General features: G+C 37.0%; 2 protein-coding genes across 2 annotated transcripts; both read right to left on the bottom strand.

The window, feature by feature from the left end:
* Positions 1 to 2235: 2235 nt before the first annotated feature.
* On the bottom strand, positions 2236 to 4891 carry LOC143546304 (large ribosomal subunit protein eL15). Its single transcript, XM_077037999.1, has 4 exons — positions 4779 to 4891; positions 4524 to 4690; positions 2725 to 2922; positions 2236 to 2637 (listed from the first exon to the last, which is right to left on the bottom strand). The coding sequence occupies exons 1-4, from the start codon at positions 4780 to 4782 to the stop codon at positions 2392 to 2394; spliced, it is 615 nt and encodes a 204-aa protein (XP_076894114.1). The 5' UTR covers positions 4783 to 4891; the 3' UTR covers positions 2236 to 2391.
* Positions 4892 to 6322: 1431 nt separating this feature from the next.
* LOC143546285 (uncharacterized) lies at positions 6323 to 10541 on the bottom strand. The gene is made up of 10 exons (XM_077037982.1): positions 10499 to 10541; positions 10329 to 10423; positions 10194 to 10252; positions 10029 to 10083; positions 8604 to 8643; positions 8273 to 8517; positions 8102 to 8162; positions 7093 to 7175; positions 6773 to 7012; positions 6323 to 6589 (listed from the first exon to the last, which is right to left on the bottom strand). Exons 2-10 carry the CDS (start codon positions 10389 to 10391, stop codon positions 6446 to 6448), a joined length of 990 nt encoding a protein of 329 aa, XP_076894097.1. The 5' UTR covers positions 10392 to 10423; positions 10499 to 10541; the 3' UTR covers positions 6323 to 6445.
* Positions 10542 to 19076: the final 8535 nt, after the last annotated feature.

Genomic DNA, 19076 nt, shown 5'->3' on the forward strand with positions numbered 1-19076 from the left:
TTCCACCCGCGTTTTTTGGTTTGAAGGTTTCTCTAAAATGCCTTCTTGGTTGGGAGTCCGTTTCCTTACGCTTCCCTTTCGCCCTATGACGAGGGTTTGCGTCACTATCGGATTCCTCCGAATCATCGTCCAAGTACTCTCCGAATTCATCAGCCTGTTGGAGTGAACGTAAGCGTTCATCCAACTCAGCTTGGAATTCTTTTTGACGTGCTTCCGCCCACGCTTTAACTTCATCGAGTGTTTGGCGGGGGAGCCTCGTTCGTTGTCTCTCTAACTGGGTATCGGTGAATCCCAGTGAAAGATTATTTACTGCACTTGCCCCAGCTCGGGTAACTGGGGTAGTGTTCGTAAAATTTACTGCACTTGCCCCGGCTTGGGTAACCGGGGTAGTGTTTGTAAAAACTGTGTAGTCGCCGGTATTCCCCCCAGTAGCTGGGGTTGTGGTTACAAAGGTTTCTTGGTCACTCGTTGGTTTTGGGACCGGAGTAACTTTAACCATCTTTCCAGAAGTTTTGAGAAAACTGAAAGACTTAAGTTCTAGCTTTTATGCACGGATGGCGCCAATGAAGAAACACTAATCGACCCCGGGCAGATTACGGATAATCTGGGGGTTAAGTAGATGTTTCCCACGAGGGGTTAGGTCCGGCAAAGATGGTTCTTCTGATGACCTGCAAAACAGACATCGTGAGCTCGTCACTGAGAAGGGGGGGTACCTCCTTGTGACCACCCTCCGGCGTGACAATCAGACTAGATTGCTCTTGAATATAAGTGTATATTAAGAGAATGACTAGAGCAGATATCAGGTAATATATCAAGATATGAGATATGAGATAAGATAATACCATTCCAAGGTGTTGGAGTATTTATAGCCGAAGGTAGGTTTCCAAGCAGGTACAGCCGGCTGAATAGTGTTCCTGTTCTGCCAACTGTGGGCTACGCACATGCCATGCTGGTGGTTGGTGGGTAGGCAGCGGCTGATAGTGACCAGGCCGGCTGTGTACTATTCCTGTTCCACCAACTGCAGGCTATGCACGTCCTCCGACAGGTTGGTGAGTAGGCAGCGGCTAATAGTGACATACAGTACAAGAGCGTGCTGCTCGTCATACTGTTGTCAGTGAGCTGTCGTATCTTTGGTCAGATCTTTTGTCCATACCTCGTCAGGTACAGTACAAAAGATCCTCCAGTATCGTACGGACTGGCTCATTTGGGCGGGAGTATTCCCGGCTTTGCTCATTCCTTCTTCAGGTGACATTACTGAATTATTTTGAGAGTTTAGTGCCTTGTGCGTGTAGCCTTGCTGCGCGGGTAGCCTTCCCTGATGGCTAGTATCCTCTACTGCGGGAACAGGCGGAGTACGTCGACCATTGGGAGGCGTTTCCTGCGGGGATAGCTTGCGTACTGCACGTAAGGACGTCACGTCTCTGAGCATGGTGGGTCCTGCGGATCCAGTTGGTCTCTGCGCAGACGTCCCTTTAAGTTAAGTCTTGCGGGTTCAACCGCGCAGACGTCCGTTAAGGAGTCTTGCGGGTTCAACTGCGCAGACGTCCCTTTTCAAGGTGAGTCTTGCGGGTCCAACTGGGATCTGCTGAGACCTACCTCTTCAATATGTGTTTTTGTGTGTTATAGAATCTATGATGATCAAAGAAGGGATTGAAGAGGAAAGAAGGATTAGGAGTTTACCATCAGATTCTAAGGATAGTGGTGATGAAATTAAGAAGATTAAAGTTGATAGAGTGATGAGACTAATGGCTATTTCTGCTAATGTGGCAGATTTAATAATTGGGCTGGCTTTAAATATATTTGTGTATTTGGAAACACACACACAAAAAAAAAAAAAAGGAGCTTGTATATCAATTACTAAAACATGATAATTATTACGTATGACTCGACAAGAAGCTTGAGTTAGATGTTTTCGGGTATGAGTTAAACACACCTAGTTGAGTTAGACGCGTTCAGGTATGAGTTAAACAAGTTTAACACACCTAACTCATACATGATATGAATAAAACATGTTAACTAACCATTGAGTAAATTGTGTCAACATATCACGTTTAAACGCAGTAATCATGTAAATAATATCATTTACACCACAGAGCTACTAATAATAATTCAATTTTAACATGCTGTGTTGAGCTAGTTAAAATTAATCTGAGCATATCATGTAAATACTTGATATACGCGTGTGTCAAACATACGATGTCTGGTAAAAAATCAAGTAAACGACACCTTCAGATTGGGACAAATCTAATAACATATCAATGTAAATCAGTTGCAATAAAAAACAACGTTTGATCAAACTTTTAGCAAAAGATCTGGAAGTCTCAAAACACATATAACAATACCGCTTGAAAAGATAAAACCCACCATAAAACATTCCCAAAAATACTACTTTCAACGATAACGACGAAGAGAAAGAGTGTTGTTCCTCTTCCATGTAGCCCGTCTCGAAGGGCGAGCCTTGTGGTTCAAGTGACCCCTTCCACGCAGACCTCTGTACTTCTTTCCAGCAGAAGTTAGCCCACGAAGCTCCCTGTGTTTATGCACTGGGTTACAAATCCAGTTGATCCGTGGGTCGTTGCGGATAGCAGCATGTGCAGGATCCACCAGAATGACCTCAAAGTACTTGTAAGTTGAGTCCTGCAACAGATTGTTACAAATAACTTAACTGGTGGTTGAATTTAAGTTTAAATGATATAAATGTGTTTAAACAAAAGAAAGGGTTACCTGGTTAAGCCAGTAAGAATTGAGGACCTTAAGGCCGCCTAACTTCCTTCCGGCTCGTTCCTCTGCAACAGAACGCTTGCTGCGTTGAAATTTGAGCTGGGTCACACCCTGGTTTGTGGGCTTTCCATAAACGATACCCTTTGGGACGGGTCTCTTTCTTCCACCACGTCTCACACGCACACGATAAATCACGTAACCCTATGAGTTTGGTACCAAATAAAATGGTTAACATGATAATATTCAATAAGATAAGCATATTTAAGAATAATAAAAGAGAAATAAGATTCAAATGTCAGAGCAAAAAGATTGAGAGTATGACAAAGATAGTAAAAAAATAAGATAGCAACTACTCAATCGTGAACTTTTAACAACTAAACTTTTTTAATAAAAAATCCGAAAAAGAAATGCAGCATTTCAGATTTGCTCGCACATTTCAGATTTGAGCAAAATAATTGAGAGTATGACCAAAATGGTCAAAAAAAGACGGTAACTACTCAATCGTGAACTTTTAACTAAATTTTTTCACAAAAAATCGGATTCCGTAATTCACAAACTACATCGTTTACCAGTTTAAATTTTACAAAAAAAAGGCAGCATTTCAGGTTTGCCCGCCATTTCAGGCTTGAAACCCTAACAGAAAATGCAACATTTCTGATTTGAATATTAAATGTGTTTATGGTAATGCCATCAGCTGCAAGTTAAGGCTTAGATTTTTTTCGATCGGTTGTCTAACAATGATCGCAGATATAGTTTTCCCTTACTTTACTGTGTGTTATTTTAACTATGTAGAGGATTGAACTGAATCAGTTTCATTTGTTGTGTGATACAATATTTTGAATCTTTCTTTCACATTAAAATTGCAAATCATGTTGACAGGCTCCCAATCTTAACATAGTTTGATTGTTTCTTTTTATCACCGCAGTCGATAAGAATAGAAGATATATGTAACTTATAACTAATCTCAACTGCATTTTATTTTCATTTAGAATTTAAAGCTAGACAACAAGATCCAAAATGTAGTATTTCACCATAAAACAAAAGTAACTGATTTCCACCCTACAAAATTAACAAAATTACAAAACTAACAAAAAAGAAAGGAAAGAAAACACACACACACAATCATCGTTAGGCAACCGAAAAAAAGTTAATAAAAAAACCTAAATTGTAGCAGACAACATTACCATACGCATATATCACATGTTTATCTGTGTAGACAAGTTACAAGTTCAGAAAATGAAAAGTGCAAGCAAAACTTTGTAATCGGCCAAAAATTATCACATAGTGCTGACAAGAAAACGTCAATATACAAAATTAAGAATTACAATAACAAAGTGCATCGTCAATCTAATACAGATAAGTTAATGAAGCATGAGTTATAATACACATGCTATACTACAAAATGCATTCCACAAAATCTGTTCATAAACTATGCAAAGATCAACAGCAGAAGATAATTTTCAAGGTAATTTAATAACAATAAACTACTATCCCTTGAAAAATAATATCTTGCAAGTTACTCAGTTCACAATTAGCTGTTGAAATCTATATGCTTCAAACACAAGGTTTACACATACATAATAACTAACAAACCTAGCCTAGTGTATTTTTAAGCATTAACTCTTTTATTTGTGTTTTTCAAAATATATAACTAATTAAAATGTAAATAAACTAATTAACAGAAAATAAACGAGCTGAAATGAGTCTTAAGTCAAAATAATTGAATTCACTGTTAGACCTATGGAGATCTGAGTTGAAACCCTAACTAATTTAACAAATTAAGTTGAAGGCAAAGTAGATACCTGTTTGGCTTTGTAGCCCATGCGGCGAGCCTTATCGGGTCGGGTAGGGTGAGTAACCCGAACAATGGAAGGAAGCTGACGGTACTCCCAGCACCTGACTCTCTGCATGAACCTCATCACATCCGACTGCTTCTTCCTCCATAGCTCCGACACGTAACTATACGCACCTGTAATTGTAATGTAATGTAATGTATATTATTATTGCTATGGAAATGGAAATAATGAGAGATTAATTCAAACTGTTATTATTCATACCCATAGTGGTTCTTGCTGCTGCTGCTGCTGTTAGGCTGAAGAAGAAGAAGAAGAAGATGATGATGATGTTATTGTTTTGTTAAGTAGAAATTAGGGTTTTAGAATGTGGTATTACTCTACTGCTACACTATGGGCCCAGAGAATAATAGATCGCCCCGTTGCTTATAGGGCTTGGGCCTTGGAATTAGAGGTGAAAGAAAAACCGAACCCGGAAACGGACCCGATAAATATACCCATAACCGGTTTTTTTATACCCGGGGTTTTAATACCCGAACCCGTACCCTACCCGTAGGGTATGGATGGGGTATGCATTTTAGTACCAAAACCCGTACCCGGTACCGGACCCGATTTGTATACGGTAATACCCGAACCGGTTCCATACCCGAACCGGGTTTTACAAATACCCGGAACTGGGTCCTTCAACTACACGATCTATACCCGAAAAAATAATCTTAAAAGGTGCAACCCCTTAAAATATCCAATATATATTCGAAAAATACCCGAAAATAAGCCTGAAAATACCTGAAAATGAGGTTTTTTCAATACCCGAAAATAAGGTATTCAAATACCCGGTTTTGTACCCGACCCGAACCCGATACATAGGGTATGGATTTTAGAGACAATACCCGGACCCAAACCCAAACCCGAACCCGAACTCGGGTATTTGAAAAACCCGATTTTTGCACCTCTACTTGGAATTGACTTTGATGTTTTAACATTTTGTATTGTGTACTGGTTTAATTAAAGAGTGAAAAACGTTTGGTATGCCAACGACACGTAACATAGGGCTTTCGCTATTTTTTTCGTCGAATAACGTGTAATGATTTAACTAACAATACATTTTTATTAATTTTTTAAATATAAAAAAGTAAGTGGGTTGAATTCGATTGGATGGATTTGATTATGCTCCAACACCGTTGAGCCCTTGCCCCGTTAACACATTGGCGCTCCATGGGGCTTAACCCACCTTTTACACTCTCGTATATAGTTGGTTGTGACGGTTCATGGTTCACAATTGTTAACTGTTGGATTATTTTAAGACAACATGGTTAATCCTCTTATAGATTTATGGTTATGGTTTTTAATTAAGTAGTTATCTTTTATCTATGTTTAACATAGTTGTTATGTTTATTTTTATTTTATAAGTTTTATGATTATTTATGTTTTTTAAGTTGAAGTGAGATGACACATGTTTATTGGTCGTGGAATGGGTTGAATTGGGTACCAGGAGAAGTGCCCCCGCCCTAATAATATTTTTGGACATATAACTACTATACCCTTTCACAAACGGTTGCATCATTTTAGCTTGTGATAACTTCCCACCTATAAAAAGTTCTTTGGTTTGTTTGAAACACACAAATTTACAATTTCGTTCATGCAATTCTTCTTGTCGTATCTGATTATTGAATTTGTACATTCGAAATCCTTCAATCCAAAAATGAGCCGACACGATTCAAAAAGCTAGTCCATAATAGGTTGTAAATACAAAACATACATTAATGTGATATTAGAACCGGCCCAAAGGCAGGTTCTTGGTCTTCCAACTAGTTATAATGTCAAGGTAACTTAACAATTTAACATCCATACATTCTAACGGTTAGCCATATAAACATACGCAAAGTCGACCAAGTTTACAAATCTACCATAATGTCCTACTAATGTTGAAGCTAGTTAATAATGTCCACGATAGAGTTCAGATCAGGGGCTACCATTGCTCGCTTTTTGACATTTCCGAGCACACAACAATCCTTAGATTCAGTATTCATCATTGCAACCGACCGATCAGATGCAAAAGGTGTACCAGCTGAAACCTACAATGTGTACAAACACACCTCATCAACACATTTTGGCAAATAAACAAGATTTAATATGATTAAAGCATATTTGTATATTGCATAGTTTTAGTTATTTATGTTAGTTGTACAGCTCAGCATAGCTAAACTACTCAAACTATGCAGTATACAATTATGCACTAATAGCTATGAAAAACTTACATCAAAGATGGTGTCACCAAGCTTCCACTTAATTGCTCCGCTTTTGTAAACCAGCATTTTGCCGATGTACCCATTTGGCAAATCTTTCAAACCGACGCGTTTGTTAGAACCGTCTTCTTGTAATGAACTCGAGCTCCCGACTTTCTCCTTGCCCTTTGTGCTAACCGGGATTTGGTCCACGGGGAGTTGATTAGGAAGCTTGAAAAGTATTATCTGATTTTCATCACTGTCATCCGGACGCTATAATTAAAGGAATTCACAGTGTTGGTAAATTGTGAGAAGTAAAGAAAGATTAAATTGTGGTAAACGAGACGACCAACCGACAGTCCGAGCTCTAAAGCCGAGTTGACTTTAGTCTCGTCATATACATCCTGCTTCACGAACTCCTCTGCGTTAAGAACCTCTGCAAGAAAAATTATAAGAAAGTAGAAGATTACAATGGAATGAATATAGTTATTTGTGAATCATGTGGTGCATGTAAACGAACTGACGGCTCAGTGGACAGTCGTGAACTGTTCGATGGGAAGTTTTTTTGTGTTCGTTTATTTAATAAACAAACGGACATAAACATAAAAGTTTGTTCATTTAGTTAAACGAGCGAACATGAACACATGCCTCTTTCGTTGATATATGTTCGTGAACTTAAAATTCGTTTATGCTCACTCGTTCACATTTGTTTAAGTTTAACCTTGGTTAATGTATTCCTTTTAATAACTTTTTAGAATCAACACATTGTTTTTAACATTAATTAGCTTTAGCTCAGTTATGTTCGTCCGTGAACTGTTTGTTTATACTCTTAACGAACGAACACGAACAAGAAAACCCTGTTCATTTAATTGTTCATGCTTGTTTGGTTAAAGTTAAACGAACAAATGAAAACGAGCATGGCTCGTTACAAGTCTAGATGCATGGGTCGGTCTGGCTTCAAATCGGCTTTTGGGTTTTATAAAAGCGTTTGGTTTCGGTTTTTCCTAACTTTCCGTTTTTTTGGTTTTCACAATGGTTTCAGTTTTACCATTTGGGCTTGAAAATTTTGTGCCAAAAAAATGAATTTGGGCCGGAATTTTTTTTGTTAACTAATAAGTAATTGATTATTACACATTTGGGCCTAAAATTTTTTGGCTACACAATTTGTGAATATCTTATAAATTTCTTTTTAAATCTGTTTTTCGGTTTGGTTTGGTTTGGTTCCAATCAGTTCGGTTTGGTTTTTTCAGTTTTTGGCTGATTCAAAAAACCAAACTGGAAATCAGTTTCTTAAAAAAATAAAATCAAACCGTCGGTTCGAGCACATTCCTAGGTTTAATGGAGAATTCATTACAAAGGTACCTGGATCTCGAGAGCCAAGGGGTCTCACTGGAATACTGATCGGATAGTATGTACGGGGATTCTGTGATTTACAAAAACAAAAACATAAATGATCCAACAGTATTGCAATATGATGAATAACTGTGTTTATTATTTATAATACCATAAAAAAATTAAGGAAAATTGTCTCACCCATGGTTCTTTATACTCAGTTTCAGAGTTGTTGCTTGAGGATCCAGATTCATCATCTACCAACATATAATCATTATATTCATCTTTTGTCACGCTTGATGATGAAAACGTGACCTTTTTCCCGGATGATCCAGCTCCAGCTCCATCTTTCAGATTTGAGTTGTTTTTGGTGTTCTTGTCTTTCTTCGGAGGGTCATGAGTCTTAGACGATCCAGCTTCTTGCGATGGTGTCACATTATCTGAAGCTGCAAGTTGGAATATTGCAAGTTTATACAAGTTTGTTTTGGACTTAAGTCTGATTAAAATATTAAAAGGGTTTTATAAGAATTACATTTCTTTTCAACTTTAGATCCTCCTGAGCGGAGGCGTGCCTGCAATAACACAAATATAACCGACTGATGAATTAAGGAATTTGTAATGAATGATGAATCACAGGCCACAAGGAATGTAACATAATCAGAGTACAAAATGCAAGCTTACACTATATAGAGGTCAATAATACCTACAAGAATTATGTTATGAACTAAAAAATAAATAAATAATTACATTGATGTTCTTCTAGCATGATCATATTGTGAATTTTCTCTCTTAATGTATTTATTTAGACACAGTTTTGTAGACAAACGAGCCGAGCTGCTTGTGAGCTACTCGAGATTGGCTCGTGAAAAAGCTCGATCGAGCCCGAGCTTCACTTATCGAGCTCGAGCCGGCTCCCGAGCCTAAACGAGCCTGTCATATATACAATATTCATATTGTATATATATAATAATACATAATTATAGTAATTAGTTAATATATACAATGTTATGTGAAAATAACTAAATAGTATGTGTTATGTTATATATAAAATTGTAATTGAAAAAAAGTTATATAAAAGTAATTATAAATATATAAAATTAATTAATAAATGGTAAACTAGCCGAACTCGAGCTTTAGAAATATATATTGTAAGGAGCCGAGCCCGAGTTGGTTTGAACCCCTAGTAGATATGAATAATTTTATCTAAAAAGGGGTTTAACTAAACAAACACCACCGACACACTATCCCGTCTTGACACCACTTTGTCAAATGTGTCATACGACCCATATAATCAATAAGAAATGCAAAAAATGGTCATAGGACCTAGGAAGCACGGAAACGCGAAACATAGTGTAGTCCCCGTCCCGGGGACGGCGCGAGGACAGGTACGCCGGGGAAACGCCGCCGAAACGTTTCCCGGCCGCTTCTGAAAATCAGGGACAGGATGCTATAAGTTTCCAGGCTTGGGTACGGCGTCGTAGAAGTTTCTGAAACGTTTCCTTGAAATTTTAGGGCTTTTTGATTAATTTTTCAAATTCCTAAAATATGTTTATAAATTAAATTATAATAGGAGACGCTTGAGTTTAGTTTGACAGCAGGAAAAAATAGCAAACAAATCGTCCATATTTATATGATATATCTTCTAATACTCCACAATCTCAAAATCGTGAGCAGATCTCCATACTGTATTTTTTTAATATATTTTGGATTTGTTTAAATCTATTTTTGATATTTTTTTATATTTTTTGGGCCATACCCGTATCTTGGATTTTTTATTTTTACCGTTTTCTGTACCTGCAACGTCCCGGTTTCCGGGTAAAATATAGTCATACGAGTCCATATAATAGGCCAAACATACACAGAAGGAACCGATGTGATTAATAACAAAGTCATAAATCCGTCAAAATATTATAAATATTGTGATCATAAGTTCATAACACAAGAGAGAGAGATTTACGATTGCGGTGCGGATTAATTCCCGGTCGGTTTCAGAATCAGTCTCACTGCTGTCACTGTTAATAAAATTATACTTATAATTACTTAGAGATAAATCTACCTACTTCAAATTACAAAACTAAATGATTGATAAATAATCCAAAAAATTGAAAGTAAAAAAACGAACCTTTTAGGTAAGACGAGAGTCCGCCTCCTCTGACTCGGTGGTTTGGGGGTGAATTTCAGCTGTACAAATGATTGATTCCAATTTAGATCTTAAATTATTAAATTAAAATAATAATAATAATAAGAATATTGAGACCTTGTTTTTAGTTGTTGATGAGAACTTCTTGCGAGAAGATGGTGGTGGTGGATCTGTATCCATGGTCGCCGGAGCCGGAGATACTCGCCGGAGATCTGGACGATGTCCGAAAATTTAGGGTTTCAGTTGAAAATTAAAAGAAATATAATTTACAAAGAAGAGATTCGAACCTGGGAAGAGTGTGAACGAAAATGAAGACTAAACCACCAAGGCAGAATTGATATTTGTGATGCTTTGAAAACATTTTTATTGAAATTGTTATATTTTATCCAACTTTGTATCTAGAAAATAGAGGAAGGCACGTGACGTGTGTATGGGGGAGATTTGATACGGTATCATATGTGAAAATTCAGTAAATACAAGTGTTGGTACCGGTTTTGAATTTCTCAATCATGATTTTCTTAAATCTTGATTTCAGAAGCATTTGCTCATCTCTAGATGTGTGTTTTTGTGAGTCAAACACACGACATGAATTTTTACGGGTTGATGTATACGGTAACCCGTTCACCGTCTTAATTGTCTCCTTTTTGTTTTTATGTGTGTGTGTAAATTACATACTAATATTTTGAATCTAGAAGTTTGCAACATAAGACGTATGTGCTTATTAAAAGAGTTGTGTTTCAAATATTATGTGAATTTCCTTTTTTAACTTTAAAATTTTGGTATATAAAAATCTCAATGTATTTAGTATGAGACGAGGTTAAAGAAAAAATAATCAGTTGGGTCAATCCGTAAAACGTCATGTTGACACAAATGCAACATGTTTAGCTAAAAGTGTATACACCCATGGTCAAGATTTTGTTTTAGGTTCATGTCTTGTTAGAAATATACATCTCTAATATTGATGACTTGGTGTGTGTGTGATGAAAAGTAAACACTCATGGTGATTTTGGTGTAAACCTTGTTTAGTATGACGCGTGAACTAAACTTTATGATGTGTAAAACATTTCTTAGGGTAATTTAAGTTTATGTTATGCATTGTCGTAATCTATCGGGGACTCACCCCTAACTATTTTTTTATTAGGTTAAAAATCATTTAAACGTAACATGTGGGCTTCTAACTTCAACATTAGGCTTGTGTTAGAATTGGACTTCTATATTAGGTTAGAGAATAGAGTTTGGTTTGGGTTTTCAAATTTAAGTAAATGTTTATACTAGATTTAAATGGGACAGATTATTTATATTAGATTTACATATTGTAAATATCTATTTTCTATTTTAATTTTGTTAGTGGTCCATCTTGAAATTTAAAGGGGGTTATTTAATCGTTCTTGATATTCTAGTGGACTTGGCGTCAAAATTTCTTTGGGTAGGTCATGATTTTAGCATGCATGTAACTATATAAGCGTAAAATTTTCACATGGGAACAACCGACCCCCGTACCTTAGCATTGGTCTGCCGCTGAGCAAAACACTAATCAAATAGGGTATTCATTACTTATTAGGGTGATAAGTTCTGCCTAAAATTGTAAATTTTGTATTTCAGTAAACACGGATAGTTTTTCAAATCGTGAATATTTCATTATCAGTTTAAAGTATTTCTCGTGTAGACGAAATCAACAATCAAATAAGATTAAAAGATTACAAAAGAACTAAGATGTTTTTTCTTGTGAAAATGAAGATACAATTTTCTGCTTGATAATATATACTAGATGATTTTTGTTATACTTGGGTCAAACTATCACACTTGTCGAGTTGAATCTTTGCAAGTCTTCATGAAAGAATGCAACAAAAGGTGGCTTTTATTGCTTATAGTTATATGTTATAGCGGTGGGAAGTCTCAATTAAAACATTGTCCTGCTTAGAAGTTATCACTAAGCTAAGTAACTAATGCTTGGTAATAACTTACCACTAGTGATACAAATTGTCACCAATGGCTATTTGCTATAGATAGTCATTTGCCATTGATGCACAACTACCACTAATGATTAGTTGTTACTAATCTCAACGACATCCTGCAGAGGCTTAGCCCCTTGGAGGCTTGGACCCGTTTGGGCGTCGTCCAGACCTGCGAGGGTGGTGCCTCTTTAAAGCCTCATGGTTTAGGGGCTTCACTCTTTGGAGACTTGAGGTTTATGTTACCCGAAATCAGAATAGTTTTCATCAACCATGTACCTCAGACCTCATAGCTCTAGTCAATGTTCATTTCCTTTTCTCATTTGATTTAGAGTAGATCTAGTTATTCAAAACTGATATTAATCATATTATATCACCAATGCAAATGTGACACAAAAATAAATAACTTTTGGGTTTCCATACCTAACCGACTTAATAAATGAGTTGTGTTTATGTTGAAATGTTTAGCCTAACATGTCGTCTTTGGGTTGACTTGTTTAACTAGTTTAGTAAATATGCCGACCCGCAAACCCTTTTATATATGACCAGTTTAGTAAATGACCTCGCCACCTCTAGCATTCATCGACGCAATGTGTGGTGTACGTTGGTGAAAGTTTGTGAATGCTTGGGGATCATTGTCTTTTTCTTGCTTTGGACAATTTTAAATCAAGTTGTAGTTACCATATATTAGTTGTTCTATATGCATATAGTTTCACATATAAAACCTAAGGGAGTAAAATCACCCATGGAAGCTTCATGGTGAACTCTAGAATCAAACACCATCAATAAGGATGCCGTTTTTTGTGCGTTTAGTTATTGTAATACTAGTTTTTCTCCTCCGTATCATGGGGTTGGTTTACATTATTTGCTTCTAATATTTATATAGTTTTTGGATTTTAATTTTATTTATTGTAAGAAAGTTAATAATATACTTAAGATTAGATGATTAAATGTCACACCCCATCTTAGGCCTAGTAGCGTGACCCAACAGTTGGTACCACAAGTGCAAATAAATCAGAGTTGCGTTAATTTGCGGAAGACTTATAAAACTTTAAGGATCAAAACATAACTTTTATATATACATTCAAAGACGGGATTATAAAACACCCGTTCAGAGTTGTTAAAAAAAAATTACTTGTTTATGTTTACAAACCACCATTTATGTTTATACAAAATAAAATCCGAGCCATCGGATATATAAGCACTTCGTCACTCCAAGTGCTAAACTTGTTCACCTGCAAAATGTAAGAAAATACGTCAGCAACGAATGCTGGTGAACACGCTGACGCAAAATAACTTCTTTTACTTTATTACCCCTCGAGGCTATGCCTGCCCCGGCCCAACGTGGCTTAGGAATAACAAAGTCAAATAACACATTATAAATATGAGCCTCTACTCTAGGTCACCTCAGCAAACACCGTAGCGTTCGACTTAATTAAGTACCCGTAAATATACACATAAGGTCGTACTCCCTGCAGGAGAGCGTCCTACGACCAAGGGTGGTGCGACCATGCCCATACATCACATAGTACCACCTATGTAAGGATCCAGACATACGTATACCACAGCCTGAGGGTTTAGGTTTATACCCATAGTTATAACGGTTTTAGGAACACATAGTTCCTTGTAAACAATTTCATATAACAAGTTTGACTTATTTAAAAACAAGTTTAAAAGTTTGGGGGCGTATTCACCTTATCTCTTTAGGATCGGCTTCACTCACCGTCCAAGGGTCTTTCCCTTCTTTATCTCGCACCTATAGTACGAGTATAAACATTTGTTAGTCAGATACACGATCTGGCTTAAGACCTTTAGTCTTATCTCAATCCTCGATGAACATTTAGTTCATTTTCTTTTACTTAAAAACCTTTAGTTTAAAAGTAAATTATAAACCTTTAGTTTATAATAAAAACCCGACGTTTCTTCTTCTCTAAGAAACGTAATCATTTTCTTTTATTATTTAAGAATACTCTTTATTCATTAAATAATATTTTCATAACAAAGAATATATACATATATACTTACACACATATATATGTAATCACAATATTCAATATTCATTCTTTTATTCATTTCTTTGTTATGTTTTATTTTCTTTTATCGAGGTATCGAGTATAACCTCGACTTAAGGCTTATGCCTTGAATATAGTATTGAATTATATTGAATTCATTATTACGCCTAACCTCGTTGGCGTTTATAAATCTTAGGGACTTGAGCAGCACTCCAACGCCGCTTGATCTCTTTGGTTGTCAAACGATAATGCCAACTTCAACACACGATGGCATGCTTATCGAGACTCATCGCCATTTCAACAAACACCATCTTGGTATGTGGGTGGAGGGTGGCACGCACTTCGAGGAAACGTTATACACAAACGAGGGATCGTGGCACGCTTATCGAGGAAACAAGGTACGAACTTCGAGGTATATTCTAGAGAGAGAGTAGAGAGAAGGGAGAGCAGGTTTGGATGTGAAAATATGAACACCCCATGGCTGCTATTTATAGGCGATATTTTGGACCCCATCGCGGTACGCGATGGGTCCCTGAGCAGACCTATCGCCTACCGCGATATAGGTCTGCTGACTCACAACGTAGACCTGTCACGTGTTGACACGTGGCAGGCGCCACTCCACATGGCAGCAGGGTTGCCACGTGTGTGGCAGCACATAGTGCCACCGTGTGCCACGTGGCACACGTGTCACAATTTGTCAGACACCCCATCGCGTATCGTGATGGGAGTCTCTTCTAACTCATCGCGTAGCGCGATGGGTCAGGAAAATTATATTTTCATTTTTAACCCTCTAGTTTGGATTTTGGCAATTTTAGTCCCTAGACTTTTGGAAAGTTGATACTTTGAACTCGAAAATTTCACGTTGTTAAATTAAATGGTTTCACAAAAAATGAGATGTTATAACCCGTTTTAAAAGCATTCTGGGTTTGGTGAGACCCATCGCCGCTTACTTATTTTACTATAAAATTGTTTTTAATTATAAATAATATATTAAAAAAATCGGATACTAACTGTTTAGTATTTTCCTATTTTATAGAATTTCCATATCAAATATTTGGTGAGACTAACTTTAATTTAATGAGATGTTATATCTTGTTTAAGGGTTATATGGGGTTTGATGAGACCCATATCCGTGAATTCAGTTAAAATGCATGAAAAACTTATATTTACAAATAAAACAATCTGGTAGCTTGAGAGAATGTAAGGATGTTACGTTTATATATATTTAAGATGTTAGGTAAATAAAGGACATAAAGTAAAAAATTAATTATAGCAAAAAAATTGAAGATATAATCTTTAAATACATTATATAATTCCTCACCCAGTAATCTCTATTTCATTCGTCATGTATCTATAAGACATTGAATGACTATAATTTTATAAATGATATATTTCAAAAGCTAAGTTAACACAGTCAAAATATCTACATCAACAATCGTAATTATTTTATAGCAATTAATTTTCAGAAGCTTAGATAACTCATACATGTGTCAACCCGAATAGATCGCATGACCACATCTAAAAAGGCGTACACCAAAACGCTCATGTTGTTCGTAGGTTGTTTGATTAGTATGGAGCAAAATATTTACTATTAAATTACGTGTTTATGTTTTATAACCAACTCGGATGTTATTTTTAATATTTTGTAATTTTAAAGTTGTCAGGAAAAAGCCTATACGAGTCGTATAGAGGCTATACGGTACAATGGAATAAAACCTGGCACTCCTGACCGAAATTGACTTGACTCTGCACCTATACGACTCGTATAGAACATATACGAGTCGTATAGGTGCAGATTCAAGTAGGTATGTTCAAAGGGTAAGACCCGACCATTTTACCTAATACCCTACCCAAACCTTTTACCCTTTTAGGAAGAAACGTGGACCTGATACCCTACCCGCTAAACAATAGAAGGGTCAGGTATAAATAAGGGTCCAACCCTTTATCCTTTAAGACAGTAATCACATCTCATTTTTAGCATTTACTAATTGCATATTTTATATATGACTTTTATATATGAATCCTAGAACAATTATACTTTTATTTAATAACATAGTAAGTCTAACTTTGAAAGTTTATCAACCATTTGAACTGATGCAAATAATATTTACGTTCACAAATTACATGTAGAGAACAATTCAATGATTCCCATATATATGTTTTCAATCAGTAGTATAACCATTTATTTTTATTTTTCTTAGTAGTTGGGAAATCTTGGATGAATCATATATGAAATACAAATCTCTCCTAAATTTCATATTAATCGTGAATCTAATGTATATCTATCTAGAAACTAGTAAACGGGTCAAGTGTTTGACTTAGTTATTCAGGTATAATAACAAAAAAAGGTGAACAAAAAGCCAAAATTAGAACAAAAAGCCATGTTTTGTGACTTTTAGAAAACTTTTTAACCTGTGTCAAAATGAGAAAGCTAAAGAAACTAGACAACTTATTAGCTTATTGATTTAAAAAGAAATCCAATAAGTAAGTCAATACGCTCTTTCTAAAAGCACAATCAAAACACCCTCTGACACCATGGTAAGTTTTTTACACTGGCAAAAGTAATATATTAAATATGTATGCATGTGTGTAATATTACATAATATGGGTGTATGAGTGAGAGGGAGGGCCCATATTCCAAGTTTGCAGCAAGTTTGGATAACCAAACCTGCAACAATCATTCATGCTCCACAATGGTGTGGTTGAGTTCCCTTCAAGTTTGCAGGTTGACACATAGATTTGGAACTTTAGACATGTAGTCCCTTGTTGATGCTCTTAATAATAAAAGAAAAGTGAAGACAATGGTTTGAGAGCTACTGTTCCAAAGAAAAGCAAGCCCAGTCAACGTTTGAACATCGTGTTTTACTGTTTTAGTCGTCGGATGATTTTGATTTCCTGCCATTCACTTTCACATTTATAATCGTACAGCCAATTCCATCATTTCACGCGGTAGAGAAAATAAATGGAATATACAGTAATAATAATAGATTGAATAAAGTAGGAGATGCATGTTAAACACACACATATATATATATACTATTGTTATCATGAAGACCATGATAATTAGTAAAAAAGTACGAAACAGCAAAAATGAGTGGCAAGTGGTTACTTTTTTCTCGACCATTTTTCTTTACATTTGTAGCGTTTTTCCACACTCACCACCCACACGGTGACGGCGAGCACCACGGGCGATCATCTGGCATTGCTTGCCATCAAATCTATGATTAAAGGTGACCCACAAGGTGTCTTGACCTCATGGAACCATTCCACCACAACTAGTTTCTGCCGATGGCAAGGCGTTACTTGCAGCGCCCGCCACCAAAGAGTAACCTTCTTGGACCTCTCATTCGGAGGCTTAATTGGTACGGTGTCTCCTTCCATCGGAAATCTAAGCTTTCTTAGGGCCATCCGACTCTCCAGCAATTCATTTTCTGGTGAAATTCCACCTGAAATTGGACGTCTTTTTAGATTACGAGAACTAAGTCTTTTTAATAACTCTTTCACGGGAAACATTCCAGTGGCCATAACGAATTGCGCCTACCTCCAAGTCCTTGACTTGAGTTACAATAATCTGGTTGGCGAAATCCCAGATGAAATGGGTTCATTGTCCATGCTAAGCTTTCTTGCCTTGAGCAACAAAGTTAAAAAAGGTGGAATTCCGAAGTTCATTGCGAATCTTACATTGCTGGATACCCTTGCCCTCGGTGACTGTCAACTGGGTGGAAGCTTTCACGATTTATTCCACCGTTGACAAATGTAGAGGTAGGGTACCAAAAAGACCCAAATACCCTTAAATACTACCCTCGGGTCATAGAGAACCCTCTTATAAACCACCCGCGGGACACTTGGGCCACCCGCATGTTACGAGTAAGGAGGAACGTTCTCATAACACACGCGGAAGCATCCTGGCGTCCTCAAAAGTCATCCGCAAGACAGGACGTATGTCCGCACAAATAACTGGAGGACAGTGCCAGTAGGACAGCTGTCACCATTCAAATACTTTCTAGAAGAAAGGCTCATGATTCTTACTTGGGGAATACGCGACATACTAACCAATGAACAAAGAACACCTGTCCAGGTTGTTATAACTGTGCACATGGTCAGGGTGCGATCCATCCTATCAGCTGGTGACACGTGTCCAGGTTGTTATACCCATGCACATGGGACGTATAACCCAACCTATCACAAGAAGACACGTGTCCAGGCGGTTATCAAAGGTCTTCTAGAAGATGACAGCTGCCCCAATCATCTTCCATCATCCTTCGGCTATAAATACATTGTCAAACGATATGAGGTGGGGATTCATTCATTCACTCACATATATTCTGACTACACTTAGTCTTTATACATCAGTACTTTCTTCATTACGAACGTTACTGATTCTCACGCCGGATGGTGGTTACAGGAAGACCCCCCCCCCTCTTGTCATTCCTGTAACAAGACTCACGGTGTCTGTTTTGCAGGTTCCGGTCACTGGACTTTAGGAAGCCTTACTCATATCGTGGTAGTAATTATCGTATTGTACCCTGTGGACTCACTGGATCCAGGACCCATACCTGGGGAGTGGATCCGTGTTTCTTCAACAAACCTTAGAAGACTTGCACTAAACGGAAACAACCTTACCGGAACCATCACGCCTTCTCTTTATAACTGTTCATCATTAGAACAACTAATTCTCGATGATAATCAACTCATTGGTAGACTGCTCCGAAACCTAACTTCAATAATGCCTCGACTTGTTGTACTTTCATTGGCACATAATCATATCCAAGGGAATATTTGGGATATCCCAGCAACGCTTGACGCACTCGACTTATCCTCTAATAACTTTTGGGGGAAATTACCTTCTCTCAAATGGGTCATCTTTAAGGGTTTTGGCACTATCAGATAATTCTTTTACG

The sequence above is a fragment of the Bidens hawaiensis genome, unplaced genomic scaffold (genome assembly GCF_021521415.1).
Source record: "Bidens hawaiensis isolate Kalapana, Puna unplaced genomic scaffold, B.hawaiensis_p1.1 tig00014333_1, whole genome shotgun sequence".
Lineage (NCBI taxonomy): Eukaryota > Viridiplantae > Streptophyta > Magnoliopsida > Asterales > Asteraceae > Bidens > Bidens hawaiensis.